We start from the raw sequence: 17,797 nt of genomic DNA, 5'->3' as shown, positions 1-17,797 counted from the left end.
TGAAGGTCTAACTTAGTTTTCTCCTGAATGCCCCATTATTCATCGATTTCTGATGTTTTCTTCCACACTGTCACTGTTTACAGAGCGGGTATTTCAGGGTTACCTGTTATACTGAGCTACCATTAGCAACTCATTACTCTTTCTAAAGGGAATAAAGACTGCTTCTCTCAAAACCCTACAGTAGTGTGAAAGCCCAGGTCCCTCCCTACAAGACCCCATGTGACCTGGTCCCAATACGTGTCTGTGACCCCACCACTGTCCCCCACTTCCATGCTCACGCGTCTGGCCACACTGGCCTCTGTGCTCTCCTTATTGAGCTGCGTGCCCTCTGAGTGACGTTGGAACTACATTTCCCAGAATCCCCTCCGGAGACGCAGCAGTCAGCACGCAGGGAAGGAGGTGTCGGGTGGTGCTCTGGCGCCTGCGCGGGCTCGCTGTCTGCCGGGTGGGTGGACGGCTCACGGGCCGCCGCTCACCCGCCGTCACCCTCTGACTCCGGCTCCAGGCGCCGGCGCGGGGCACATGGAGGCAGAGGCACGGAGCGGGCGCCAGTTGGGCCTCCCGTTTCCAGTGCACCTGTTGTTGCCAAGTGCCGGTCCTGCGGTCTAACGATCTACCGTGTCTCAGGTCGGCCACCCAAAGCTGAGAAGCTCGCACAACTGCCCGAGACCTCCGATCAACACAGACTCCGAACTCCCTAAGCCGCGTCGCCGCGGTGCCGCTTTACCGGAACCCTCCCGACAGGTATTCACCGGGGAAAATGCTTCCTTCCGCCTCAGCCCCGGCTCAGCAGTCTGCGCAGAAGCTCTTCGACGAGATAACCTTGACCCCGACACACTCACGTCCCCCGAGTATTCGCCCCGTTCCCACGAAGCTGCCTAGACCAACAACTTCAATGTTCCGTCTCGCCGCCTCACCTCCTAGGAACCTTTCACCTGCTCTGCAGCCTCTCTCAGTCCTATCACAAAACACCACATGTCCCTAACTTGCTGCCCTCGACTCGATTCTGACACTCAGTGACCTCGACGGCGGGGGAGAGCCGCTCCTGGGGGTTTCCGAGACTGTAACTGTTTTCAGGGCTGGGACGCCTCATCTTTCTCCAGCAGAGCAGCTGATGGTTTTGAACTGCAGACCTGAGGTTAGCAGCCCAATGTAATCGCTACACCACCAGGGTTAGGCATCAACCAAGGAGATTTCTAGAGAAGGTCTGTGAGTGGCGGGAGTGCCCGTTTTCGCATTTATCAACTGTTACCTTGTACTTTCATTTACCTTTCACATCCCTTGAAGATATTCATTGTGCCATTTTTTAACCAAAGGTGGATATTGGAGTGCTTTTGCTTGTTTTTGAGCTTAATAAAACAGTGTATTAAATTTAATCTTCTATAATTTGCAGTTTTCACTTAGCATTAATTCTGAAATACACCCATGTTATCACATAACCAACCACTCCCCACCCCCACCCCCAACAGTTCATTCTGACTCATGGCAGCACCTTCTGTTCCAGAGCAGAACCGTGCTTCATCAGTCTTCCTGGATGTGAACTTTCAGAAACCAATCGCCAGGCCTTTCTTCTAAGGACCTCAGTGTGGGTTTGAACCACCAGATGTTCAATTAGTGACCGAGTGCTTTGCACCACCCAAAATTCAACCAAACTCACAGCCATCAACTGTGAGCAGCCCTATAGGACAGGGTAGAACTCACAGAGACCCTATGGGACAGGATAGAACTGGGAATTCCCAAGACTAACTCCACGGAAATAGAAAGCTCTGTTTTGCTCCTGTAGAGCTGCTGGTGGTTTCAAACTGTGGACCTTGAAGTTAGCTGCCCGACTCATAGCCACTATGCCACCAGGGCTCCTTTTGCACCACCTCAGAACTCGAAAAGGTGTAACCTATTCCTTTCCACGGCTTATGAATACACTCCATTCGATCCCCAACCCCCCTCTAGCTGCCCCATTTCTACGCTCCACTTTGCAGCAACATCTCAGAAGAGTTATTCCTACTTTCTCGTTTTCACTTTCTCCCCTCAAACCATGCCCTCTTGAACTACTCTGATTAGGCTGTTGTTCCCAAGAATCCACTGAAACAATCCAATCTTTGTCAAGGTCACCGATAACCTCCACTCCGCCAATGCAATGGTGAATGATTAGAATGCACCTTATTTAAACTGTCAGAAGCGTCTGACAAAGTTGAGCTCTCTGTGTATGTTAGTATGAGCACACAATGCGTCTATCTGTTCACTTACCGAGGTAAAGCATTTGGCTCCATGATACACGATCTAAATCACTAAACATGGATTTTCTACTGTTTGCCACAAGATGCAGTTCTTACTGATCTTTACGTTTATAAAGCCTTCATAAAAATATAACTAAAAGTGGATAACTTAGATAAAGTGGGCAGATCCTTAGAAGCACAGAATGTATCCAAACTGGAAAGTCACAACAGACCCATAGCAAGTGATGAGAGCAAATCCGTGATCAGCAACTTTTCCATGAGAAAAAGTCCTGGAGTAGATGGCTTTACTGGGAATTGTACCACACATTTAGAGAAGAATTGACACCAAGACTGTTTAAACTCTTGCAAATGATAGATAAGGAATACAGTCTAATTCATTTACAAAGCAACATAACCCTGACACCAAAGGCCCTGATCTCTTCTAAACAGATGCAAAAATCCCCTCATCCTCAAACACTAGCCATCAGCATCCAATCATATTAAAAGAGTCTTATATTATGACTACGTGAGATTTATTCCAGAAATGCAGCCAGGGTTCAATTTTAGAAAGGCAATCAGTTAATACCCTATATCAATAGAACAAAGGAAAATAACCTATATACTCAATAAGAAATTAATAACCAAAATATGAAAGGGCTTTAAAAAGTTGTGGATTAAAAGATCATGGAATTTTCTCATGAACTTTTTGAAGCTCTCTTGTGTGTTAGTCTGAGTTGACCAGAGAAACAAATCCAGAGGCACTCATGTGTGTAAGAGAGAACTTTATATCAAAGAGCAATTGTATCATTAAAAAAAATCCCAAGCCAGTTCAGATCAAGTCCACAAGTCCAATATCACCCCATGTCAATATTAGTCCATAAATTCCTCTTTAGACTCATGCAGTCATGTAATGATGCTGAATTCAGGAAGATCACAAGCCAGTGGGAGGAAAGTAATGTGAATCCAGTAGCGGTGGAAGCATCTCAGCACTGGAATGGGTCTTCATAGGACTTCGCTGGCTCTGTCAATATAGCTCCATGTGGCTTGTCATCAGGAATATGAAGCAGAGAGTGGATCTGGCTTTCATAGCGCCTCCAAATGAGGTCATTATGCTGTGACCTGATTGACAGGCTAAACTCCACTTCACTCTTAATAGTCTCAAATTGACACCAGATTATGTAACTACTGCCTGGTCTTGGCACAAGGGACTCCATTTTGAATCCGGCACCTTCTTGGTTCTCAGAACTCACCTCTCATGGGCCTCCCTCACATCGGCCTCCCCTCCCCTCGCTGAAAACCAGATATCCCCGAGAAAGAATGTTCTTTGAAGATGTTTACTTCACCTACCCCGGTACCTATAGATAAGATTAACGACCACTTCCCTGCATCCCTTGAAGATGTGTTTATTCCACCCATCCCGGACCTATAGATAAAATTAATGAGTGCTTCCCTTTGAAGTCCCTGTATGCAGCTGTGCCTGCCACCAGGGGATATAAAAACGCAGCCAGAAATCCCCTCGCGCGGTTTCATTAGCTCAATACGTGAGTTATTGAACCCGTCCGCAAGCTTCTCAATAAAGCCTGCTTCTAAAACTTTACCAATTGGATCTTTAATTCCGCTTCGTGCCCCAAAAACCTTTACAACTACCACACCTTGTACAGTAGAACCCCAGACCTCAACACTAATCCGTTCTAGAAAGAGCAAGACGCAATGCAGTCAAGTTCGGAATCAATTTTTCCCATAAGAAATAACTGAAAAATAATTTGTTCTCGACCGTCAAGTTTTTACCTTAACCTTGCCTTTTTATACAAAACATTGCACAGAAATTTCAAAGTAAATAAATTCAGAGTTAAATAATATAATGTAAATAAGAAACACATAATTTAAAAAGTCTTAACTACAGTATGACCCGTACCTTGAGATTGATGAGGATCTGGATCTGTGGACACGGATGTGGAGAGGAGGGATGGAGAGAGTCATTGTTCGGAAGGGAAATGAATCCCCTTCCCTCAAATCAACTGGGAGCTGCTTTTCAGTAGTTCTCCCCCTTCTTTGCCTTTTTTCACTAGCACCTGGCTGGCTTTCTCTAAACAAACAAACAAACAAAAAAATCTATGGAATGCAGTCTGCTGTTGGCGTTTCCTTTACTATTTTCTAAAAGGGTTTACTAAATTATCAACAACATCGATAACATAGTTAACTGGTTCCTTATCATGATGATTCTTTTCAAAAAGCTTTCTTAGGACCCATATTTTTTTTACCTAAAAACAGTACAAAAAGCTACAAAAACTAAGAGAATTATAGCAAAATGCTTGGAACATAGCTGCAAAAGTTTTAAACAATGCGTACTAACAACGCCAACTAACGGCGGTTGACCGAAACACGCCCTGCTTTTGTTTACAAGAATCACGTGTGTTGGGTCAGAGTCCCATGTTTTGTTCGAGCTCCGATGCAAAATTTTCTCGACATTTCGTGTCGAAATCCGATTATGTCGAGTACTGATTCGGTTGAGTACCGGAGTTCCACAAAAGTGATTTTTAAAAAGTAGCAATGAGTCTGCGTGTGTGCACACCCTACAACCTAATGGGATTTGGGTCTTTGGCTTGGAGGTTGAGGGCCCTGGTTTCATGGGACACCCAGTGAATTAGCCTGGGCGGTGTGGAATGCACCTGTGATAGCTTCCAGCTAGTTCAGCAGTACTTCTAGCTAATTCAGCTTGCTAGTTAGTGGCCAACCAGGGCAGGATCGGTCTCCATGGAGTCAAAGTGACAACAGTAGTTTGAAAAGACTAGATAGGACCCTTACGGAGCGGTGAGTTTCTGTTAATGGGGGGGCACCACTTCAAAACCGGTTGGGATTTTATTCACTTTGAGGAAAATTTTACCCACCTTCCTTGCTTTGTTGTTTTGGGACCAACCGTTTGATTTGGGTTCCTTTTGGCTGTGTATAGTCTCATCAACAACCAAGACGTCCCAACCCAGAACCCCACCAAAGGGTTGAGGAGTAGGGGAAGGAAGCTGAATGGGAGTCCCGTTGACTCTCTCTGAGGTTCTGAGTGACTGGGCCCCGACTCTCCAGTTCGCTGCACTTCGGATCTTATTTATGAAGCGAGTTGTATCTGGAATGCTGCAATTCCGTGGGGTTAGAACCTCCGGTTATCTTCTCTCAGCCATGGGTAAAATCAGGAGCATGAATACAACCTTTGATCTAAACAAAACTTACACGTTGACGATTTTGGTTTGAGGCCCCAGAGAAGGGAAATGTTTGGTCAAAACTATTTCCACATGTCTGATGATTATTTTGACACCTGTGGCTCATCGTGCTAACTAGGCGGAAAACAATGAGTGAGGTGACAATAATAGGGCATGTTTTTCCCAGTGAGTCATTCCTCCACCTCACTGATTAAAAAGGCAGCTCAGTAATCAAAAAATAAAAGGGAGGACTTCGCATCTAAAAGATGGCCCTGACGGACTTTAACCCCATTCCTCTGATAAGTACAGCGGAAATCTATACAGGCAGTCTCACACAACCCAGTTATGAAGGAGCTAATCCTTGTAAAATCGCTTGTATTCAAATGCTGAGATACATACAATGATTCATAATACCAAACAGATGCTACTTTGCAATGTTTATAAAAACTCTATTGTTATTATTATATTCGTGATCCACAACGAAAGCTGTGGCAGGCTGCTTCTTTAGAGATTTACCGTTCTACCCTGCCCATCAGGGTCAATCTGAGCAGGAACGGGCTCAAGTGGCAGCATGCTTGACCTTTTGGTAGTATGTTGAAGATATCTGAGTGTACTGGAAGTCTAAATTGTTTAATTCATAGAAAGGTATACCATATGCTATATACTGAGACATTTAACTAGCTGATGTTATATGCAAGCAAGCTATAGCTAGCTGCTCTGACTTACATACAAATTTAATATAGACAGATTTAGGAGTGCAGTTGATTCATAATCCAGGATATGCCTGTATATAAACCAAACATAAGAACTCCCTAAAAGGTGGAGAGATGAAGGCAGACGGGCTCAACAGCCATCTCAAGTTCAGAACAAAAAGCAAGCAAAACAAATGCATAGAAAGAGATAAAGAGCACAACTTAAGGAAAGAAAAGTAAAATAGCAAGGCTCAATAGAGTAAAAACCACGATCCTTTGAAAAGATGAATCAAATTAACAAAATGTTTATATAAGTTGAAAAATGGAAAACAAATAGAAATGAAAGAAGATAAAACTTTCAATGTTACAGATATTAGAAGTATATATGAACTTCTTGCCAATACAGTTAAAAATTCATATGAAATGGAAAAAGTTCCTGGAAAAATATAACTGAAGAAAAAAAAAAATCTGAGTAGTCATATAATCACAAGAGGGACTGAATCGGTATTTAAATTTTTCCACAAAGATTTCAGGCGCTGGGAGTATCATCTGTTATTTCTAACAAACATTCAAAGAATGACCAGTTCCCATATTACACAGATTATTTCAGAATATAGGGGAAAATGGGAAAAGGTATTTATGAGGCACATAAGCAAACTAATAGTATCCATCATATCATGGAACTACAGCAAATCAATAAGAGGTAAAAAGTAAAACCAGTAATTTTACAGAAATAATATGATGAGGAAACAATGTTAACCTTATTATCAGGGAAAATTTAAATAGTAAAACAAGATTGTGAAACCATGGGCCCCACACCCACTCCTGCCTGGAGTGTAAACTGGTTTGCTGACACTTACCAAAGGTGCACTGGCGGACCCCTGCAAGCCGACAATTCTCCTGCATTGAGCAGTGCTGAAATCCCCAAACAGCCCCAATGCCCATCAATAGGAATGGGCACATAAGTGATAGTATACTAAAGTGTGTGCATACAATGATGTGACATCAGTGAAGATTAATAAACTACAGTTACATTCATCAGCATGGATGCATTAAAAAAAAAAGGTGAGTCTAGAAAGTAAGCCAAAGAAAACTTGAGCGCTTTAGAAACTTTAAAAGCAGGCAATAAAAAGTACATATTATTTAAGGTGCTAAAAGCTCAAAGAAATGGAGATACTAGTGCACGATTAGGAGTGGGGATACAATCTGGGAAGGGGAGTGTGGGGCTTTTGCAGGACATTGGCAATGTTCTGTTGTGTGGTCTGAGAATTGTACGTGCACACTTCATAGGTTTTTTGGTATATATGCTACATTTACTAACAAACTTTTGCTGAAAAAATAAAGCTTTTTTGAAGATCATTCCACAATGGTTGTAGTAGTAAACGAGAGGGAGCTACCAGGTACTTGGGCTGGATTCAGAAGAAGATGTAGAACAAGCAATATTATGGTTAATGTCAGATGGATCTTGGCTGGAAGCAGAGAATACTAAAAAAGATGTTTACTTGTTTTATTGACTATGCAAAGGCATTCGATAGTGTGGACCATAAAAAACTATGGATAGCCTTGAGAAGAATGGGACTTTCAGAACACTTCATTATGCTCATGCAGAACTTGTACATGGATCAAGAGGCAGTTACGGGAACGGAACAAAGGCATACTGCATGATTTAAAATCCAGAATGGTGTGCTTCAGGGTTGTATCCTCGCACCATACTTATTCATTCTGTATGCTGAGCAAATAAGAAGAGAAGTTGGTTTATCTGAAGAACGAGGCATCAGGATTGAAGGAAGACTTATTAACAACAATCATATACAGATGACATTACCTTGCTTGCTGAAAGCGAGGAGGATGTGAAGCACTTGCTGATAAAGACCAAGGATTGCAAACTTCAGTATGAATTACAATTCAATGGAAAGAAAACAAAATTCTTCCCGATAAAAGGAGATTGAAAAGTTGTCCATGCTTTCATTTTTGACTTGACTTGGTTCTGTCCTTCTCACTTGCAGCAAGGTTGTAGCATGTGTGCATTATAGATTAGTAAGCCTCCCACCAATCCTAATGGCACATTGTTCTTCAGATAAGCCAGCCTCTGATGATTTGCTCTGCACACAGATTGATTCCGTATGGTGAGAGGATACAACTGACACACTTCCCGATTTTAAACCATGTAGTATTCCCGTTTTGTTTGTACAACTGCCTCTTTTTTTCCTTTTTAATCATTATTGGGGGCTCAACCTCTTATCACAATCCATACATCCATCCATTGTGTCAAGCACATTTGTACATTTGTTGACTTCATCATCTTCAAAACATTTTCTTTCTACTTGAGCCCTTGGTATCAACTCATTTCCCCCCCCACTCTCCTTCCTTCATGAACCCTTGATAATTCATAAATTGTTATTTTTTCATGTCTTACATTAACCGATTGTGGGGGAAACCAGCCCCTAACAACTGTATCACAGGTCTGATAAGGTGCAATTGTATGGTTATGATATATAAAGATTATAGTAAAGTCAGAGAGAATAAGAGAGGTAGAAGAGAAGGTAAAATAAAGGAGTCAGACACATTTCATAGGAGCATGCTCACCTCCTGAATGGCCAGGATCTCACCAGCCAGGTCCATGCACAGTGCGGGCAGAGAGGGCAGGAGAGTCTCTATTTATGGCCAAGGCCCATATATGCTTAAGGGGCGTGATTACAGGTAAGCACGTGTCACAGGAAGGGGCTGTACAATAGGCATAAGCATGACAGGAAAGGAATGAGCTAGGGGTGTACATGCAATAAGAAGGGGAAGGACTAGGGATATACATGTGACAAGATGGGCGGACCCTAGACTCAATATGGCAGCCTAACCTTAGTCACCCTTGAGTGGGCTTGATGCCCCTGGGCTCTCCTTCAGAAAAACAATCTACTATCCTTATCAGGAGTGGCCCTACTCAGAATGGGACTATACAGTCTGATTGCTTTAGATGGCTGATAACCCCCAGGGAGAATAAAGTCTGACCTGCTTTTGTTGACGTCCAAGTATATAGTCATTTGCCATGTGTAGCAGGCAGCTAGGTTTGGCATATATTTCGGGAGACAACTTTGGAGAAATCCCACAACCGATGTCTCCCTTCACCCACTTTTCTGTAGTCTATCCCCCAGGGAAGGGGGTTATATGTAAATTACTGTGATCGTTTCCCCCTTTCTCCCTGCACCTTCCCCTTCCCCTCCTAATATCATTACTCTCATTATTGGTCCTGAAGGGTTTGTCTGTCCTGGATTCCGTGTTTCCAGTTCTTATCTGTATCCATGTACATGCTCTGGTCTAGCAGGATTTGTGTGGTAGAATTGGGATCATGATAGTGGGAGGGAAGGAAGCAATAAAGAACTAGAGGAAAGTTGTTTCAATAGTGCTATACTGCACCCTGACTGGCTTGTCTCTTCCTTGTGTCTCTTCTGCAAGGGATGTCCAATTGTCTACAGATGGGCTTTGGGTCTCCACTCAGCACTCCCCTTCATTCACATTGATACGATTTTTTTTGTTCTGGGTCTTTGATGCCTGATCCCATTGAAACCTCATGATCACACAGGCTGGTGTGTTTCTTCCACACACAGCTGCCTCTTGATCCATGTACAAGTTCCACAGCAGCACGACGAAGTGTTCTGGAATTCCCATCCTTCTCAAGGCTTTCTAGTTTGTTATGATCCACACAAATATATAGAACTCTTCAAATCAATAGGAAAAAGCAAAACACCATAAAAAACCTAAATGGGCCGTATTAAAAATATCACTAATGTGAATAGCAATCAGAAAAAATACGAGTAAAAACCACATCAAGGTCCCTATTTCAAAATGATCAGATTGGTATTAGTCCAATAACATCATGTATTTGCAAGAATAAGGGCAATAGAAACCCAAAACCAAACTCATTACCAATGAGTCAAATCCAACTCATTGGCAAGGCTAAGTCAAAAAATATTGCTATAGAACCACAGGAACCTTGAAACAAAAACACAGAAGTGCGCACCTATTGTTTTTCAAAATATCCTCACATTGGTCCATACACTTATGAAGGCAGGGTTTCTCTTTTATAATAATTTTGCATTGTTAGATTTACACCATGTCAAGGGCTTTGACATAGAAAACTCTGGCTTTTTTCCCTGATTGTTCGGAAGCTGACAGGCGCCCAGCATGAGGTTTGTCATTGATCAACATTTCACCTTTTTTGAAATGAGAAAACCACTTGTACACTTTTTTTTCCCATAGTGCTGTCCTTATAAACTGTGTTCAACATCACAAGTTTCTGCAGCATTTTTCCCAAACAGGGAAACAAAACTTCACAGCCATATACTGTTCTCTTAAATAAGCCATCACAAAACACGAGGTTTGAGCAAAACTGCTTTTACAAAAAAATTCACAGTGACCAGAGAACCTTCTCAGGTGACACCACTGAGTGCACTAGCTCAGAGTTGCTCATTGTTTGCTTACCGGGAAAAATGCTTAATACAAAAACTCTGCCCAGCAGCTTTTTTGTTTTCTGAGGGGTACCCCGACATATGCAGGTCCATTCCACCAGGTCACACTGCTAATCGAGCTTTCCATTTAAAGGTTCTGAAAAAATTGCCTAACAGTGACACAAAAAGCCCTGATTTGTGGCAGATGAGAAGACTGCCTTTTGCCACACGCAGCCATCTCAGTGTGTGATTTTTGGTAAAAACCAGCATGCCTCTCTTGCCCTAGGCACCTTACTTACCTGACCTCACTCCATGTGACTTTTTTGTTTCCATGGATGAAGGACATGAAAGGGCAGTGATTTGATGACATAGAAAAGAAGAAAACGAGGAAGGTGCTATCAGCTATCCAAACAGATGAGTTTGATAAAGATCACCAAGAATGGAACAGCACATTTGACAAATGTAGTAAGTGTAATGGACAGTACCTTGAAAATGGTTTCGTGGAAAAATTTAAATACATAGCTGAAGGGGGGAGTGTTTTGAATTTTTCTGGGTACCCCCTTGTATTCTTTAGAAGTCATTGACCTTATTACCACCCCCAGTAGAAAAACACACTTAAACATCTATGGCTCTGATGAATATAAGGAATCCACATAGTGCCAAAGTTTGCACCTTTTTCTAGCCAACACTAGTCTGGCTCTTTCTTCCCTCCCCTCTCCAAGCCCCAGGGACTCCAAACTGAGGGTCTAGATGCTCTCAATGACAGCTAACAGGTAGAGTGCCTACTACATGCTGAATACTGTTCCACCAACTTCACATTTTTTGCCATTCATCCTCATAACCATTCTTTCAGAGCAATATTCTCCTTATACCCATCTTTCAGGTAAAGACATTGTGGCACAGAAGTTAAGCAATTTGCTGATGGTTAACTAGCTAGTGGGGTAAGCGGTGGTTCAGTGGTAGAATTCTCACCTCCAAGCAAGAGATGCACGTCTGATTGCTGGAGGAAGCACTCCTGGTGCAGCCACTACACCAGTGGGGACCGTGAATTGTTACTACGCAGGTTTCCATAGAGCTTCTCCACTAAAATGGGACTTGGACTAGGAGGAAAAACCAAGAGATCTACTGAAAAATCTGGACATGGAAACACTAGAGATCATAATGGCCCCATCTACAACTCTCCTGGCCTGGCCCCAGCGCAAGGTTTCACCTGGAGTCAGAAGCTGACTTATTGGCAGCTACCAATGACATCTAGCTAGTAAGTAGGGAAGTGGAGATTCAAGTTCAGGCAGATTGGCTTCAGAACATGCATTCTGACGTATCGAGTCATCTCTGCGACTTCATCAGACCATCATAAAAAGGTTTATCAGGAAAACCTTAAAGTTACAAACAAGCATTTAAAGAAAAAAGGATGAATCTAGTCTCCAAAGCAGTTTTAGTTTGACAACTTGTTAAACATTAATGAAAACAAGGGTGACATTTTAGTCTGCTTTGAAAAGCAGTCCATTTTTCATTACTCATGCCTTTCAGAGGCAGGTTTCTTTGTAAGATAACCAGTACACACTTTCATTCAACTTTTTTATTAAGATGGTTGCATAAAAGATACACATTCTCATATCGACAATTATTGTCATAAACAAAAGCAACACAAAGAAGCCAATAGCAAGATATGCTTCACATATAAACAATCAATTTGCAAGGAGATCTGGATTCCTGTACAACAAAAAGATTAGAAAGCAAACTGTGAGTAAGCCCTGTACTCAAACTATACCCAAATGTGCATATAAAAACTGCACCCATAATATAGCTCACCTAGGTTCCTTTGTTTACAATGCATAATTACTTAATCATCCATTTGTGAAATTGTGAAATAAAAATGAACAAGAAATATGAAATCTAGATCACAATATCAATGTTAAACTGAAAATAGCAACTTCATTGACTAACCATTAAATGCATCCAAAGTAATCTTAATTTTCTTTGAACACTGAATGGGGTCTGCCAAAAACAGGGTCTGATTTCATCTTACTTGGAAGGGGACAAGGTCTCAATCCATGCTTAAGTAGCACAGAACAAAGGACAGCAAATCTCACTATGAGAATGCCAAGGTGACTCATGTTCATCTACTCACATAGCACACCTATTGAGCAAACAGCGTAATGAAAGCTTATACCTGACACAACAGAACTGCTAAAACTTAACTCTATCAGAAATTTCCAAATCTCTTTTTGGAACACCTATTAAGTATGGCAGTCATTCAGAAAAACAGAAATAAAGCATATACCCAGTCTTTGCAATTAAAAAAATTCCCTAACATGAACAATTGTCAGATACAAATTTTTAGTGAAGTTTTTCTAAATCTGATTTCCATAATCAAGACTTCCTTAAACAAAGAGAGAGGTCTTAGATATATGATCTGTACAAAGTTAGAGTAGTGTATATTCCAAATAAGGGTTTTTTTCCTATTACATGTCAATATAATTGTTTTCTGAGTAAAGATAAACATTAAGGTTTAAGGTGTAAACACTTCAGAAAGCAAAAAACTTAGTGAAGAAATGTATTATTCACATAAAATTGTGTAACAACTCATAAGGCCCTGAAGTTGCAAATTTACATGAGACTACATTTGCATCTCAAACTCTAGGAAAGGCACACGGTTTAAGTAAAAAGGCAGCAAAATTTAAAACCCAGCAATTTATTGAAAAATACATTTATTTTATTACAGAAACAAAAAATTGCTTCTCAAGATGCTGTCAACAGGTCATAATACAGACATGTTTTATGCAATGTATTTCCTCCTCTCCTCACATTCCGGCAGGAGGTGGAATGCCCCCTTGGCCATGTGGAGCAGCAATACTCGATGGACTGTGCCAGCTGGTCTCCTTGTACACAAACCACGCATTTCCTGCCCAAAGTATCACATTCAGAAATCCAATGATCTGTGGGAGGGAAAAATACATGTGAAAATCTAACATGTGCTTAAAAATTAATTGCCATCCCAGTTTCCCTTAAATAATTGGCGCTTTTTCTTAAATACTTGAAGGAGTCCAGAAGTGCTCAGCTGCTAACACCTCAGTGATTGAGCCCACCAGCCACTTCTCTGTGGGAGAAAGATAGAGCAGTCTGGTTCCATAAATTTTAGTCTCAGAAGTTTTATGGGACAATTCTACCATATCTTATAGGTTCAACATGAGTCAGAATTAACTCAATGGAAATAGATTGTTTTTTATACCCCTACAGGTTCAACACTTTATACAAAGTGGAGTAAAAAAGACTATATTTTAAGGTACCAAATTTGGACTTAAAATGACTCCCAATGAAAATTTTCCAACTCCTGCTCTGAAAACAATTTCAGAACTAAAGCAAAAGCTTGAATTCTGTAGAAACTATTTCTGCAGGTCATACTGAAGCGCTGTGATAGTGGAAATGCTCCTTTAACATATGCTCTTAGACTCAGGCTTCACAGGGTGGGGGAACAATAGTCCTTCTTGTGAGGACTTGCCCTTTCCTCCACCCATTTGGAATGGTGACAAACTGCCCTCGTTTATTGCCTTTTGTTCTCTCCTTCCCCTCTTCCCTTACTGTCTTCTCCCCTAATTCAAAGTGGCAAAAAGAGGAGCCACAGAAAAACTTTCGTTCTCACCTGTGATAGTCAACTGAAAAGTCATCTTCCCAGATATACACCGGGCAATATGAAGTGAGTCTCAGGGATGATGAAACTGGAAGGAACCTATCTTAATAGAGTCCTTTATAAATGGTGGCCGGGTAAGAGTGGGATCAGAAGTTTGTGAGAGTACTTACCACCTTACTACTGAAGGCTAAATGCTTTCTAGCTTTTGGTACACTTGTTATACCAAAGACTTATTTCCGATACTGTTGTTCTCATATATTACCGTCAATGCACACCACTGTCAATATAACTAAAATCAATGACTTTTAAATTATAAACTTTTTTTAAAAATAGGGTGAATTGCTTTAGAAAGCAGTGCTGACTTCATATACTGAAAATATTTTCTTGAAGACAGAACCCTCTACACATAAAAAACTGTCACGCTAATGATGTGATATTCTGTAAGTACATTTTTAATAGCACATTTATTTATTGTGGTACTATTTTGGTAAATTCTCGGGTAAATACTTAACATTTTGTAAATATTCGCTAAATTTTACCAAGTACACACCAATCCATACTTTTCATATGCAGAGGAGGCTATAGAAGTCAATTCTAAGTTCAAACGTTGGCTTGCAACTTATTAGTTTTGTCACCTTAAGTGAATTAACCAGGACCCCTAAAAGTTAATCATTGTTAGGTACCGTCAAGTTTGTTCCTACTCATAGTGGTCATGGGTACAAAAGAACAAAACACTGCCCAGTCCTCATGACTGTCCCTACGCCTCCTGTTGAAGCTACTGGCAATCGTGTCCTGCAGCTTCCTCTTCTTCCCTGCCCTTCTACTTTACCAAGCTTGATGGCCTCTCAAGGGTTTGGTATCTCCTGAGAACATGTCCAAAGGACGTGAGATGAAGTCTCGTCATCTGCTCGTCATCTAAGGTACATTCCAGACAGAATGGGTTCACAGGGTAGTCCACATTCTTCACTGTCACTATAATTTTTCTTTGATCTTGAATATTTTGTATGTGTATGAGGCAAATTAAAATACTAGGTGTGGGTCTGGCTCAGATCAAACTCAAGAAGTTTGAATTCTTGACTTTGTTAGTCTTCAAAGTGCCATCTTTACACTTTAACATTTTAAAGGCGTCTTATTTATTTATTATTAAGAGATCGTTTGATTGGAGGATCTTACAGCTCTTAAGAGCCCATACATCAATTGTATCAAGCAAATTTGTACATGTTGCCATCATTATTTTCTAAACATTTACTTTCTATTGCGCTCTTGGTATCAGCTACCCCCCTCCTCATGATCCCTTGATAAATTATAAATATTCTGTATCTCACACCAACCGCCGTCTTCCTACCCCCACGGTTTCTGTTGTTCATTCCCCTGGAGGGTGTATGGGTGTGTGGTTATGTGATGATTATTGTGATCGGTTTGGTTCCCCCTTCCTCCCCTACTCTCCCCACCTTCCCCCTACCAGTGTGGTATCACTATTCCCATTCCAGTTCTTGGATACCGTTGTGCCGTGAGCTCTTCTCTCTTACCTGTACCTGTGCACATTCTCCAGTCTAGCCCGCAGTGAAAGGCAAGACTGGGATCATGATAGTGGGGGGTGAGGAAGCCTTAAGAAACCAGAGAAATACTGTGTATCATAAGTGTTATACTGTGTCCTGGTTGAAAGGAGTCTTTTAGATTGGCTGAGTGTAATATACATAGTTTGATGTCTTGACTGCTGCTTCCATGAATATTATAAATGTAAACACTATATAGTTTAAAAATTCTGACAAGTAAAAATAAAAATCAATATAATTTGTCCAAATATTTATTTTATAAGCAACAACAAAAAGCTTTTATTTTTCTTAAATTACTTGTAAGGCTTTTCTAAGTGAAACAAAAGAAATTTAGAAATCATATATACATACCACAGATACATTTAGGGATCCCATACTGGTCACAGAGTCGAAATAACAAGTCACTCCTGAATGCTGTTTCTCGCAAGGCTCAAGCTCCTGAATAATGTTGTGACCAGTAGCTACTTTAATATCTGTAAGAGCTTTAGCCCAGGCAGAAGAGCTCACCAACCATAAAAATGCGGCAACAAGAGTAATGACAAAGTCCTAAAATAAAAATAGTCATGAGTTAATACTGAACAATTAACTTAAAAATAGCAAATTTCAAATTCATGATGAAGGAATTGAAATTTTACTTAACTTTATGGTTCAGACAAGAAAATAGCTTTCATGATATACTCAATAAGACAAAGTCACACCTTCCAATCCCTCTAGTTGGTATTTACTCCTAAAGAAGTATGGAGCACAGCACAAGGAGATGTATGCACACGCATGTTCATCACACCACCAGTCTGTCTGCCGTTTGTCCTACTGTTGTGGCTTACGTGTTGCTATGATGCTGGAAGCTATGTCACTGGTAGTTCAAATAACAGCAGGGTCAAGCGGAGCTTCCGGAAAGGAACAGACTATGAAGACTAAGTCTACTTCTGAGCCACTGAAAATTTCATGGATAGCCACAGAGCACTGTCGAATAGAGCACTGGAAGATGAGGCCCTCAGGGCAGAAGGCACTCAAAACATGACTGAGGAAGAGCTGCCTCTTCAAAGTAGAGTCACCCACATAATGATGTGGATGTAAGCCTTCAGATCTTCATTTACTGATGGACCAAAACGCAAAATACGAAGTAATAGCTATAAACATCTATTAATAATCGGAATGTACGAAGTAGTATGACTCCAGGAAAATTGGCAGCTGTCAAAAATGAAATGAAATGCCCAAAGATGGAGATCCTGTGTGACTTGAAATGGACAGTCACATAGTTTATTATGCTGGGACTAACAAATTCAAGGGGAATAAGTGCTACATTAACAATCAAAAATAACATTTCAAGATCTGTTTTGATGTACAATGCTGTCTGTGATAGGCTAATCTGTGTCCAAATACCAGGAAATTCTGTTAATATAACTATTATTCAAATTTATGCACCAACAACTAGACAGTGATGAAAAATTGAATAATCCTATCAGTTTCTTCAGTCTGAAATCAACTATGCAATCAAGATGTGTTGATAACAAGGCGACTGGAACGTGAAATTTGGATGAAAAAGCAGTTGTTGAAAAACACGGCCTATTTTGAGAAGCAGCAAATGATGAAGAACCAATGGCACTGAAGGAAGAACTCCAAGCTGCACTGTAGAAATCAGCAGGAAAAAAAGGCTCCAGGAATTGACAGAGTATCAATTGAATGTTTCACCAAGCTGAAGCACTGGAAGAACTCACTCCCAATGTGAAGAACTCTGGAAGACAGTGACCTTGCCAAGTTCATGTTTGTACCCATTTCAAAGAAAGGTGACTAAATAGAAGTAATCAAACAATATCATTAATATCACATGCAAGTAAAGTTTTTGCTGAGCATCATTCAACAGTGGTTCCGCCCTCACTGGCCCATGGCCCTGCGGGGGACAACACCAGAGACACAGTGTGGGAATTGCGCCTTATCTGACCCCACCACGCCGAGGCGGGGCACTGGGGGGGTGCAGCAGAACAGCAGGGGAGGGGAGTCGCAAGATCCCCAGGGAACGATGAGGGTGGACATTGGAGACAGGGCATGGTGCCCCAACAGGCTAGACTGGAAAA

The 17,797-nt window shown here is 41.2% G+C and overlaps 1 protein-coding gene across 1 annotated transcript in view; it reads right to left on the bottom strand.

Annotated features, from left to right (window-relative positions):
* Positions 1 to 12,099: 12,099 nt before the first annotated feature.
* The window catches only part of SYPL1 (synaptophysin like 1), a 24,838-nt gene continuing 19,140 nt past the window's right edge, over positions 12,100 to 17,797 (bottom strand). Inside the window, exons 5-6 of the mRNA XM_045288945.1 lie at positions 16,074 to 16,268; positions 12,100 to 13,474 (exon numbers count right to left, since the gene is read on the bottom strand). Coding sequence (XP_045144880.1) covers positions 13,340 to 13,474; positions 16,074 to 16,268 — 330 coding nt within the window. The 3' untranslated portion in view covers positions 12,100 to 13,339. The remainder of the gene's footprint in view (positions 13,475 to 16,073; positions 16,269 to 17,797) is intronic.

Source organism: Echinops telfairi, unplaced genomic scaffold (genome assembly GCF_000313985.2).
Source record: "Echinops telfairi isolate 266 unplaced genomic scaffold, ASM31398v2 ScPeMD7_23;HRSCAF=83, whole genome shotgun sequence".
Classification (NCBI taxonomy): Eukaryota; Metazoa; Chordata; class Mammalia; order Afrosoricida; family Tenrecidae; genus Echinops; species Echinops telfairi.
This window is presented reverse-complemented; position numbering and strand designations above follow the sequence as displayed.